At 37.8% G+C, this 14,361-nt stretch overlaps 1 protein-coding gene across 1 annotated transcript; it reads right to left on the reverse strand.

Annotated features, from left to right (window-relative positions):
• Nucleotides 1–268: 268 nt before the first annotated feature.
• On the reverse strand, nt 269–13,387 carry Pp2C1 (protein phosphatase 2C). Its single transcript, XM_022853678.2, has 3 exons — nt 11,945–13,387; nt 5,220–5,546; nt 269–3,557 (listed from the first exon to the last, which is right to left on the reverse strand). The coding sequence occupies exons 1-3, from the start codon at nt 12,845–12,847 to the stop codon at nt 3,381–3,383; spliced, it is 1,407 nt and encodes a 468-aa protein (XP_022709413.1). The 5' UTR covers nt 12,848–13,387; the 3' UTR covers nt 269–3,380.
• Between the last annotated feature and the right edge of the window lie 974 nt (nt 13,388–14,361).

Here is a 14,361-nt window from a genome sequence, read left to right on the forward strand (position 1 = left end):
TATATACCTGCTATTTTATTATTACAAAATACTTTTTTAATAATAATAATAGTAAATGACCATTTTGCTATACTGCAACAACTGCCGGCAGTTCTAGAATGACGGCTTCCATAACTGCATATACAAATATGTATAATTATCAAATATCATGAATGTAATAATAATTCCATACGGTAGTGTACATTGAGAATGGTTGACCGCGACTGAACTTTACCGTAGTCGCGTGCTCGGTTATTTTAATGAGTCATCAAAAAAATACCAACAAACCTTCACTAAGAAGTGTCTATTCACCATCAGAGAGTAACAGCTGGAATTTTGTTTTCTACACAACATGCATCTGTCTATTTATCTTACATAGATTCCAGGTATTGGTGTATCGGCAGAACGATGCGAACAGTCAACTAACTTCACACATCATTAACCTCGTCTTATTAACGCCATGAAGTCAATTAGTCAATAACAATCTTTTCCAAATTCGAAGAAAGGAAGGGGCTAAGAGATTTCTAATTCAGATCTCCTCATTTTATTCGCCCAACATGTTTGATAGCTCGGCGTTCACTGCGACAGCCTATAGCAAGTTAATTCTCCTAACAGTGAATCCATCTGTTTTGTGCATTTTGCCATTAAATATTGTGTGTCATGATCATTGGAATCGTTTATACTGATGATACTGTTGTTGATATTAAGGCCCACACAAGTAACTACTATGAGAACACTGGTAGCTGTTAGAGCGTTTTTTCCCCTATGTATATATATATATATACTTTTTTCAGTGTCATAGATGCAATATAACTATACAATGCAATAATTTGTGTTGGTTTCTAGACTCTGGGATGTTTTTGTCACGCGCTAACATCAGTGTTTTATTTTCGGTTATTTCGTTATTGCTGCAAGTTGCTGTCTCTTGAGCCATGCACGTTGCAAACAGCACAGAACAGAAAACAGGCGTACTGAATACAAATCAACAGCCTGCATCAAAACCTCGTATAGTACAATAGCAATCTTCTAGATTCTCGCTAAAACAGATTAAAGTGAGAGTCGATAAGAGACACAGAGCGCGAGATAGTAAACTTCAAATGAAGTACAATATTGGGTTAAAAAGCGATGGCGGTTCCCAGTTTCTCAGAAGTGCCAGACGATCGCTTTACAATAGTCTCTCTCATCTTGCTAATGAGTAAATGGCTCTAATGTAACAAGAAGAACTTGCAGACTCATTGGGAAATAGATTAAATATGTAAGCCACCTGGTAGCGAAAAGGCAAACAGCTGCACTAATTAAATGAGCCGGTAGGAAACTGAGTGCGTCAATCCTATGCGCACCGTAAGTTCGGATGTGGGTAATATTAATACTACATTAAATCGAAAAACTAACTTAGCTATTTCACCTAATTGGTTTGGCTAGGACAATCATTTCAGTCACTACTGTTTAGCGTATAAATACATCAACAAAAAAGGATGTGAAATCATATCGCAAAAATTTACGCTCTGTGATAGCAAGGATTTGTGTTCCTTAACGCATACTAACCTTCCGCCTTATCGCAGTTTAATAGAATTTATTTCGAAATTAGTGATAGTGAGAAAAAGGCTTGCATAAAGGTACATTTGACATCGTTGATCTTCACTTCAAACTTAAATCGTAAACTACACATTTCCTGTAAGCTACACATGCCATTCGCCCTCTTTCTGCTGTATACAAAAGTACATTTGAAGGTAATTTACAGATTTGGTGCCATCTGAACGGCTGCGATTAGGCTGTGTACATAGACAGTGCAATTTTTCATACCTCAGCTTTTTCAGACCGAACTAGATGCTCATCGAATAACGCCTTCAAAGACGTTCTCGATACTCATTGATTTCGTGTTTAAACAGCAGTTCAGTAGCAGGGACCTTGCAGTACCAACATCCTTTTTCTTCCTTAGACAGCTTCAACAAAGGTATTAAAAAAAATACTTATGAAACAGTCATTGTTACGGCTTGCTTGACACCTAAACTAGTATACCTTACGATCTATCTACACATTATACAAAAGCACCTATACAGCTGTTTTTGGGAAGAGGGCGATGCTTTCATCTGTATTCCGCCGTTGTAGCATGCATTTCACAACAACAGTAATAGTTATAACAATAATAATTATTATTATGATTACAAGGAATTATTAATCTGGTACTTTGCCACTTGGTGCCCGTTGTGTTGAGATACGTTTCCTTTGCTTCAGTGTGGCCGTTAACCGTCGTCCCCACAATTACGTCATTTCATTACAGTAAATGTTTGTCTGTGTTTGTTTTATTTAACAGCAATAATTCATCTGACATTTTTTTTGTGATCTCGTCGTCATTGCGGACGCATCATGCTTGTTACCACTGGCCACAGATGGCCAGTAATCAGGTAACAGTTTATCTCTATATTTGAAAGCATTAAGCAGATGAGTAAATGACGGCTTCCCATGACACATTAAAAATGATTATAATTACAGGACGAAAACTGGCAGCATTTTTATAGAATTAAGATTAACGTATTAGATCATGGGATGGACGGTTACAGACGGCGTTTTTCTATCTCCATTGTTTACGTTGCTCTTTCTGTTGTAACATTGCCGCTTATGTGGTATACACAGGGTCAACATTCAATTTAGCTACTGATCATCAAAAGGCGGCGGTAGATAAAATCGTGTACAGCTATGAGAATCGTAATGATAATAACGGCAATATGGAAAATGGTCAATGTCAGTAATACTCGTCAAAAAATGCTATACAATATACAGTGCAATTAACAGCCGCAGTGACGTATTAACATATTTATGATATCACAACGACTGTCGAAATAATAATGCCAACTTCTGATGGATGCAATGACGAGTAGCTAACTGTCGTGACCAGTTGTTAGATTTTGCCTTACCTTGCTTTGTTTTTGTGCATGCGTAGTAAAATAAAGATAAATACAATTCCTAAAACTCGGGCAAAATGAGGAAACCGTTCGTTCCTTTACCGTTAACTTCTAAACCCACGCGCTTTTGTCTCGTTTTATGCCGTTCGTAGCATGTCTGCATGAGGGTTGTAACAGTAATAATGATATGTAAACATTTTATGATGTTTATCCAGCCATCAGTCAGCGGGTGCCCAAAAGTCGGGGACTGTATTTGGCTATCTAGTTAACTGTTCTTTTGTTCAGCAACAGCTTCATCGTAGCGATACAGTTCCAATGCTTTAAGCGATGTAGAATGACCTCGATTGAACTTAGTACTGCCAACGTCAAATGGATTTTCTCTGGAGCGGAACAGTCGTTGTTAGGTCAACGTAGAACGGTATTCCTGTTCTTTAGGAGTATAAGGACTATCGAACAATAACTAGTAAAGGTGATATTTTCATTATAGTCGACGCTTCGCTATAGTTTGTTAGTAGTACTCGCGTGTGCCGCAGGACTAGCTGCTCCACTGCTAACACTCGATGCCCTTTTGCACGCGCGATCTCGAGCGCCTCGGAGATCCATTTGATGAAGACGAGGTTGTTTAGCACAGACAGAGTCCACGCTTCGAGACCGTTTACTGCCACAGGTTCGATTCTGCAACAGATGAAATAATCCGCTTAATTTGTTTTGAGTCGCAATTGCATAACAAAGGTAATCAAGTGCGACTCAGCGTAAAAATATATACTTTCGTTTTAACACAGTAATGTAGTGTACACTTTCATTTGAACTAAAGGTCGAAAAATGTATACATTTAACGAGAAATAAGACTCGTCCATTAACGTTTAAATATAATAATCTTCCTATAGGAGGCTTTCCTTAGCTATTATGGTACATACCAATATATATGATGTAGAATATGGTTTTAGAGTTTTAGAATGTAATTAGTGTAAATTACATAGAAAAATCAAACATACATGTAATTACAGTTACAAAACAGTGCTCAACTATACAAACATTTGTATTCAAGATACCAATAAATTTATATTGAAACAAATCAGGATTTCATTTATATAAGAGTATCACTACAACATTGTCAATCGAGCGCTATAACCAACAATCGCGAAAAACTTTGCTTGGAAAACTTGGACTTTAGCTTAAATGGGTTTGCTTCAACATTCAATTCATTCCCTCATACGCTTTTTTTACTCTTTCAAGAATCTACTTAGTTGCTACTTACATAGTCAATTTTTATTTAAGAGGAGCTTAAAGAAGTTACAAGGGAATTCACTCAAAAAATGTATGTACTTAGTTTTATTCCAGAAGATCTAACGCATAGGTCTATTGCAGATTTAGCAAATATCAAACAACAGGGCGGTAGAACACTTGCCTACGTGACATCACTGAAGAGCTTACAGATGGACATGTTACTACGTTTAGCCTTACATACTTTACGGGTCGTGGGTGCTTAAACATAGGATGGAATCCTCAATATACAGGCTGGTCAGACTTTGATAAAATTTAGGTGGCGAATGTTACAAAACTGCTTTGAACAAATATTAAGGAAAAAAAGGCAGCTTAGCAGTCAGATAACCGCTGGTCTGCCACCCTGCCGATTCCAATTGGATTTAGGCTCAAACGCAAAAACATAACTAGACCTCGCCCATACAGCATATAATATTCCCAGCTAAGTTATATAAAACTAAACTTTTCCAAATATTCCGCCTATAATTTTGAGGAACATATTTAACGAAAATGGTAGTCCCCAGGTGAAAGAGATTACTTAATAACTATACTTTAATTACTTATGTTGAATTATTAGATACTGAACTACCTATAAAGAGATTATCGTGAAGAACGTTGAAAACGATAAAAAATGCTTTCTTATTGAGGCCTGCTAGTTAGCACAGCAGAAAGCAAAATTCCTAAGAAAGAAGCTGCGTAGCTTGTGTACTTCAAAAAGAAAGCTTTTTTTTTTTTAGAAAAAGTGCTATTCAGTCTACACGCTATTTAGCTATCCAAACAGATAATTTTCTAATGAAGGAATAAAGTAATACTAGCACGAGCGGCAGAAATAAAAATATTAATATTGATGAAATAACCCATAGTGATTATCTCTAAAGTGCTTAAAAACAATACCCTGTGGTTAATACACTAGCAATAGCTATATTTGGTGCGACTTCTTGGTTGGCTTTTGCTATATTTTTTTCTTTATGTAATTAGGCATAACAAAGATGTTCACAGCTAAAAAAAAGTTTTAAAGACTAACTTAACTTCCGCTTCACTAATCAGCCCTTGGCATAAGCGAAAGCACTCTACCTGGTTAAGGTGGTTAAGCGGAAGTCTCAAAAGATTATTCTCCTCATCTGACGGGAGTGTTGCATGATTTAGCGGGTTGCTCTTCACCAAAGGCGGCGAGAAGTCTGCCGATTCGCTTATCTCCTCGGTATCTGCCTTCACAGAGACCTCTCTGTCAGGGCTGATATCATGCAGCAGGCTGCGGAAAGCTACTGTTAGCACGGAGATATTGTCGCTGCGTAATTGAGTCCGACGCCACCGATCCAGGGCCATTGAGACTAGTTCGCGCGCAGGATCTCGCGCCGCCCTCAGATTGAATCGCTCTATTTGTAATAAGTACTCTTCAACCTGTAAAAGCATTAATGACCATGAACGAGAAGAAAATTAAATTTAAATCATTTTAATGTTACATTTTATGTGAGTCGACAGATTTAGTGCAAGCCTATTGGAACAGGTGTAGTAAGAAATGCTACATGTATGATTGTTGGAAACATCTGAATTTGGTTTTTAAAAATAATTTATATACTACAATAGGTTATGTTTCCCCTCTCCCTACCTCTCGCTGTGATGATTAGTATCCTATGCTTATAACAAAATATGAAGCCGGATTCGTGTATCTACTATGTATTTTACCAAAGATGGTGAAGGAAATAAACTGAGAGGTACAGCTTGGGTAAAAAACGCGTAATATGTCCTTAAATTAGAAATCAAATGTAAAAAAAACCTGTACATGAGTTTCCCTTTATTATTTAACATATTCTTCTCCTCCGCCTTATTCTAAAAAAGGTCATTTTAAAAATTAACTCAATACTTATACCAAAAGTGCCTTTAGTTCTTATTTTATATACGCTTATACTTGTCGTGACGAAATGTCGACTATACAGATATATATATATATATATATATATATATATATATATATATATATATCTCTTGCTTTAAAACCTATGTTTTTTGTCAAAATGCGCTCCCTGTCATATAACAAAATAAGGCAAAATTGTTTGGCCGGTTTATAAGCATTTATTTAAGCGCATTACCATAGTGATCATGACCATGCGCTTATCGCTGGTTCAAATCTTAGTATTCACAAATGGTTATCATGGCATATGCCGTTTCCATGCCATTTTAGAGGTTCCTTTGAAAAAAGTCAAATAAATTCAATAAGGACCCATTCCGATAGGATTTTCTTGTGGCAGCAGGTCCTTGATACTCTGCTGAAAAGGTGATTACGAAGACTTATTCACACGATAAGAACACATGTAGTCGTTAAAAAAAAACAAACAAACAAACAAACTCAGTATTAACGATATAAGAAGACAATCGCTTAGTGTGTTTTAACCAGTTTGACTATCTAAAGGGAGCAACACAACTTCAGAAATGTTCCATTTTCGGCACTGCAGGCTATAGACACCAGTTCCTTACAATGATAAACGCTCAGAAATTTAACGCTCACTATAAATAAAGTCCGTAAAAGGATTCGTGCAAAATCTGCCACAAATCATGTGTGAAAAACTACTACTTGGGTAAACTACTTTACGTATTAAAAAAACTGCCTTCAAACGATTTTATAACAACATAAGTGCAGTAATTATAATATTTGTGATATTGGTATATGATACTTCAACATGTGTTTTATATATAATAGTAAACAAAGCGAATCTGAATATTGCTAAATAAACAGTGAGAGCAATCATATCATATCGTTTTTGAAAAATTAGTGATCCTTTTATAGCGACAAGCAGAATTGGTTGACGCATTTCATCGTATGTTTTTTTTCTTACTAAATGATATTTCTTATTAGGTCGGTTCATTTACTTCAAACGCAGTTCTCTCCCAGTATAGCACATCCTGCAAGATGACACTGCAAGCAATACATGCTAAGTTATATCTATTTTTACAATTCGTAGCTGAAACCATGCCACTATGCTATTACTAGTACACCTAAGGTCTTTGAGGTTTTTATTTCTTCAAAGGTTGGAGACGCTTTTTTTATAGCCTGACATGTTTACATTACACAAATATGTTTTCAAATGTGTGCAGCCATAGGTGGCTCAAATCGCAATTAGTGCCCCCGGTGTTTTTAATATGTCGTTTGCGTTTCTAAAACAAGCATTTTACGATGTTTGTTAATGGATAACGTGTTCCTGCTACGTCAGAATCAATTTGCAATTAGCGTGTTCATAGACCAGGTATGGGTCCTCAACGTGTTCACGCACAGACATGACTAGAGCTATTGAAGTCGCATAATAAGTCCCTGCAATGAATGGTTCGATCAAATTTTGTAAGACATTAAGTTGAACTTCTACAAACCCAAGCTATGGTTAGTACCGATCTTTTTAATATCAGTTTTGACAAGCTGAAACAAGCAAACGACTCTTCTACTTAGATTGAGCTTTCAGCGCCTTCGCACGAACCGCCTAACGTGTCATTCATTGTTCTACTTGCTGCGAATTCTGACTATTCGATACAGCCTACACTGCACTAGCATAATTTAGCAAAAGACGATCTTGCTTTAAAAAGGAATACCCTGATAATCACCGTACTTTAATAAAATCGGTAACCGTCACTCAAGTATTATAAAAATGTGCCTCACTCTGGACTTATGTATATATAATGTAGATGTATATCAGGACTATCTAATGCTTTTGCATTTGTATCTACATACTATGGCACGTTTTTAATGGTACTTATCTGATAAAAAGCGCAGCCGATACGCAATACATTTCCAACAAAACGCTCAACGCTTGTCGTTCAATGTGATCAAAATAGGCCGAAGAAGTGATTTGTTATGACGCTAAATGATTACTAGAATTGAATTTTGCGTACACACTTGTTTTTGTTCTCGCAAATCACTGGTGAAGTATCTTCGAAAAGTCAAAATTTTTTCAATTACCGTTAGTGAAACTATTTTTATTCCAAAATAATTCAGAACTTCTAAGAAAGTATATTAGTGTGTATAACCATTAAGGATTACATATGTTGCTATAACCGAGCAGTCCAATACTGACTCGAAATTGTTGTTTGGTTTCTTACGGCTATTTTTAGCTTGGTTAACTTTACCCTGTTCCATTTTGCAACCTCATCTGGCCGTTTAACAGTTTGATACTCCCAGCTTCCCTCAACAGTTGACCATACCATTGCTTCACGGTGTGCGGGACGTGTAAACTAATATGATAATATGGGATTCTAATGTGGAGTATTAGACCAACAATAGAGTGTTAGATAAAATATAATAGTATTACGTGGCTAAACTGTCCAGCTTAATGTAGAGGCACTAAGACCAAAAGGTAAAGCCACCCCCAATTGTTCGCTCTGATTCCACTTTTATCATAGCAAATCATTTCAATTGGAAGACTTCCTTTTGCCTCGCCTATTTTGTGGGTTGTGGATTTTGACCGTTGAATTTGTTAGTCATTAGGCAAGTTTAGTGATAAATTCGAGCAAAAAAAATTCAGTATTTGGACGTGTAGGTTTTCGTGTTCTACTGTATAATTTGAGACCCCTCACATGAATTCATGTTTCAGCGATATAGACATGACGAGTAAAATAAATGTTCAAAGTTTTATTGACGATACTGCTGCCAAGCATTGGCTCTAACGGCTGGATTCTATAAGTACGAAATAAAGGGGGTTTAGGCCTGGTTTCACCACTTCAGATGCCTCTAAGTTCAGTGGGCAAACACAGGAATTAGTGGTTAAGGGTATTCACGACTGACGCAGCAAGGGGCTAAAGTTATCCTTAGAAGCGGGTTCTACGTGAAGTTACGCACTCATGCCACAGGGAAAACAATGAGCATCAAGGTCGGTCAAATTAATAATTACCGAAGTAATGCCTGACAATCTAAGTACCAGACCTAAAACACGAAAAACATCTTGTTTTACTAACAATTAGAGTTTATGACAGCGTTTCTACTCATTAATGATAATCATACAAGTGCACGATTGTTCTTAAATCATATCCCCAACACATGTTTAGTCACTCTCCATTAGATAAAATTAGGAAATATAGCTAATCCGGCGGGTTAACAGCTGAGACGTGCAATTTAAGTACTCATGATAGTCTTTCAAGCTTTAGGAAGATGAAAATGCGTCTTTCCTCATACAGTTTCCCCGTTGGGCAGTAATTATCAAGATTGCTGACATTGTCATATGCCATTGTCGTCCATACATATACAAAGCGGGCCAAAAGGAAATGTATAATAGGTAAAGATATAAGTCTAGAAATGAGAAAAAATTGGTTTTCCATTAGAAAAGAAGGTAGGTTCCCAGTGAATACGAATGCTGCCTCAACTATGAGCATACCGTTTCACAACTAGTAGGTCCACTTTGGCCTCACTTTATATATATATATATATATATTATCACTTCGATTCGTCTAATTAGCACGCGTAGTTACATTCTATTTCTATCTTCAAATAATGTTGGATCCGAATAACTCATGAGTAAGCACTCAAAAATTAATGTTAAATTACTATTAATTATACTTACTGCATATAAATATGTTTCAAATTCGTATTTAGCGGAATAGCCATTCTGTGCAAATAATCTATAAAAATGTAAATCATGGTTCCTACTAAAGACCGTACGAAGGCTAAACAATTATAAAAATGGTTCTAAAAAGCAACAAATTGTCCTTGAAGATGTTCGCAAACGCGCTCCGTACCATCACCCAAAACAAGAAATACATGGCGAAGAAATGATATTTAATCTTACACGTGATACCATGCCCCCGCTGACTTCATATTATGTATGAACCAGATACAAAGGTGTGCAAATAGATGGCATTTCATTTCGTCACTAAACAGTTTCTGTTCGAAATTGAAGGCTGGTATCGACAAAAATCCGCTGTGTAGCCTATCCCTAATCAAAACATAGGCTGTACGTGTAGTATTTAACCGATAGCGTCGCATAGGCCATAGCATGGACCATGTTAAGTTTTTTATCTTTGAAGAACAACATTTACTTTCATAGATTGTTTTTTGCTGCACGAAGAAAAGAACAACTTAGTAGATCACACAGAAAACTGAATAATGGCATCTTCGTATATAAAGCACTCCGTGCACACTAATGATACGATAACTTGAATTACGTGCATGATGAACACACACAACATCACTGCTATATTTTGGTTCAGCGCGTCATGGGTTAACAAGGTTTCACTAAAAGCGCATAGATATAAAAATTGGAGTGTTACGAACAGGATGACTTAAGATAAATCGTCTCGAATAATTGCGTGAACAAGTGGTCTGACTAACTATAAGCTATTTTTTTTTATTATTGCTGTTCACTGGTTACTTCGTATGTCTTCCAGGGGATGGTTGTTAGGTGACGGTCCAGAAAATAAACAAAACAGTTAAATAGTAGTAAAAAAAAACTTAAAATCTATAAAACTAAGTTTATGAAATAGTATTATAACACATACAGCCTATTTTATACTAGTCTGGCGTACCCTAGGAATTTAACTTTTGTTTATAATTTTTTTTCTAGCACGAAAGTATAATTATTATGGTTAGCGAGTTTTATGAATCCGTCCAAATGACTCAAATGGTGATGAATAAAAGAGATTGTTGCTGGGACGCCAATAGCCAATGCATCCCTAAATATGTCCTTGGTCAAGGTTAAAATCACGAGTACTAACCTTAATGTTATAAAAATCTAATAAATTAATTTACCCGAATTATTTAAATGGATGAACAATTGTGTTGCCCAAGAAAAGAGAACACTACACATACATTTTCTGTTCAGAGGTTACTATAAAAAAAGATTCAAAAATTCTATTCAAAAACTAAATTTTATATGATCATAAAGTAGTGACGTACATTACACGACAGGTGTGATTAAGTAAAGAAGAATAATTGTTGGCATGCACTGCCAAAAAAACATTGAACATTTTCGTGCACAGTAGTTTTTTTTTGGTATTTACAACCCAAGGAATTTCTAAAACAATTTTAAATTCTAGTACTAGCTAGAGTTTAAAATATATCACGCTTACAATATGGAATGCTGGCCGGACTTTTTATTCGTATGTAATAATATGTAGCCCACACTAATATGAATCCAATAAAATAATTTGCGATTGGTTACGTCATTCTCGCTTGAACCCAAAAAAAAAGTGAGCGTCTTAACATGCCTCTTCTAAAATCATTTTTTGAGCCGGCAGAATTTATAACAGTTAGCACAGTATAGTATTGACATAATTGCATTCATATTCCAAATTTGGACACCTTTTTCCAGTTCTCTATTCATTTACAATAATCTTGTCTCCATTCACTTCGACCCGATATTCCTATCTAAATCAGTTAGTCATGAACAAGACTGACCTTGTCCGACCTTTGCCATTTCGGTGTCGAAAAGGTAACGTGAAAAGTCATCACTAAACTATATTGAAACCACGAAGACAAGTAAAAAACGTTTTACAAAGAAAAGGCTCATATGGTTACCACGGGATTTAACGTCATATCCAGAAACGCAGGACTATCTAGAAATTATTCGCAACCAGTGACCTAGCACAACTAAAATTGATTAGATAGTTTTTATTAAAAAATAACTCACATAAAACTTTTTTTGACCAAATATGTTTTACTCTAAATTGAAACTTTTTTTTAAAGGGTCGTTTTACTAGTTACCTTTTTATCCCTTTTGTTTACCAACGTCACAATCACCTCAAATGTAATAATAATAATATAATTATTCAGATCGAGAAGAGTATATTCGAATACTGTTATCTTTTTCTGTTTCACAACTTACCTCCTGAACTTTTTCCACAACTTCCGAATTGCTTAGCATGTTGAACAATCCATCAGAGCCGAGCACCAGGCAACGTAGATCTGACGCAATCGGAATACACTCCACGTCCGGCACAGGTGACACAATGTACTCTCCACTATCATAATTATAGCTCCAAAGATCACCTAAAGACCGGGCGATGGCAAGAAAAGGCACTTGCTCAAAGACTTCGGTATTTCGGTTTTTTCGCCGCCACACAACCCGTGGAACGTTGTACTTCACCATAATCGAGCCCCCGTGTCTCCATATACGTTCTCGTTCCGGTTCACATTCCGGCTTATGGTCAACGGTAAGGGCTCTTGTGGACCAAACCTCTTCAAGCCCCCGTTTGGTGAGTTCACCATCATCACTGTCACAATCAGAACGAACTCCCGTACCAGTGGCGCCGTTAACTCCGTTACTTAATCGAGACATCGTGCTTGCTTTTACGCAGCGGCCCAACAGTACTCTGGAGTCGCCCAGATGTGCTACAAACAGTCGAGACCTTCGGCGATCGATTAGTACGAGGCTGACCGTCGTTCCAGCAGTGCTTCGATGGCCAGAGCTCGTCTTTGGCCAATCATCGGCCGAGCATTCCATCGCCTTCTGAGTGTCGGCGAAACCCGACTTGATCGCTTCGATCACCTGTTGGTGGTTTTCATCAAGGATGCCCTCCTGCATCTTGATATTCGCCACCAGATGCTCCTTAGCGAAGTCGGACGCCTGCCTCCCGCCATGGCCATCGAACACTCCGTAGTAGATGAAGTTATCATCAATGTCGTAAAGGATCTCATCCTCCTGATATTGCCTGTCACCCTGAACCGAGTTCGAGCATGTCCGAAGCCAATATCGACGTTGGTCAGTACACAGAACAATGTCATCCATCGTCTTAAACGTTTCCGTTAGACTGTACGCTCGACTTGAGTTTCGCTATTTCAGGGGATCACCGATCACTGGCACAGCCTAACAGGCGAACAAACCGTAGTCAGTCACATGAGTGTTGGTTGACACTGAAAACGTTTTGTTGGGGTGGCCTGACGGGATAGGCGCCCTATGCGGGGGTCATTTAGTTGTTCGTTATTCGTTTTCGAGGTCGATTGGAATCGTTCGGTGATTCTCGTCACTCAGGCACACACAACAGCAGAGACACCACTAAATTCAAATAGCGGCGTGTGCGCACCAAAACCCCGCACAAAATCACGCACACAATGATAATATCACTGGTTGGACGTCTATCTCCATTCGTAATTCGAATTAGATCCAACAGCATCACTAGAACACACACAAACCGACACTTCTTCGTGAATGATGGTAGAAAAACAGACCAGCGCGGCGGCGCCAGCAGCAGCAGTTAGAGTAGTTCGCTAGTAGCGCTACCAGCGCCGTAACAACACTTGTGCGAACAAGCACCAGCGGGCGCCATGTTGAATTCCGGGATTCCTCTCCAGCGGATGCTGCTGGTTGGTTTGCGGAGCGGCGCCAAAATTCAAGTGGCGCGACGGTCAAATCCAGAGGTCCCGTCCAGCTGATCGAACGACGATCGAATTTGTTAAATTTGCATCGTGATGAATGAACTGTCGCCCACTGGCAGTTCACAATTGAGTCGGACGCCAGGTGGAAACGGGGCATTAAACTTGATTGAATTCGGCTAGGATTACTAACCCTCATTCGAAATTAATATATAGATTACAGTCATCGATAATAGATATGTAAGTAAAACAAAGTTACGAAGCAGTTATTTTCATCAGCCGAAAAATCCGCCAAGTGAACATTTGTAAATGCAATCGCAACTAGCCGCACGTCATTCACAACGGTTGCCCTCTGGAGTGTGCGGGTTATATATATATATATATATATATAGTTTTCCGTTTAGAAACAATCCTCCATGTAATATTCTACAAGTCGATATTTAAAAGGCGGCACTTTTACATAACTATGGATAGAAAAGCATGCAGAAATATGTATCTTAAAAGAGGTTGAACTTTACCACTTTTTTTTTACTTGAGCAAAATTTTAACACTGGTTATATGGTATTAGTCAAAAGCTCAAGAGTTAACCTAAACCTTTGTCTACAAATATCATGTATTGTTTGTGCTAATGCATAGCTGCTGAGTAGAATATCAACAAAACTGCTCAATAAGGAAAAAGAATCAGAATTCATATACCCGTTCTACAGGAACATATATACCCCGCCAAGCCAGCAAGCGAATTCCTACAAGTCTTGCTACGTGAACAGGGGCAATCGCTTAAGTTATGGCGGTCGCCTAATATTGCTTTTCTTCTTCTTGTTTCGCCAACCCTGACGCGTGCGGGCGCTCAACTAAATAGTTTTGCCCGAACGGATCTGGATGAACAGATGGATAGTGCGAAGGCCTTCGGCAACTCGTCCTGTCGCTCGT

Source organism: Varroa jacobsoni, unplaced genomic scaffold (genome assembly GCF_002532875.2).
Source record: "Varroa jacobsoni isolate VJ856 unplaced genomic scaffold, vjacob_1.0 contig01958, whole genome shotgun sequence".
Lineage (NCBI taxonomy): Eukaryota > Metazoa > Arthropoda > Arachnida > Mesostigmata > Varroidae > Varroa > Varroa jacobsoni.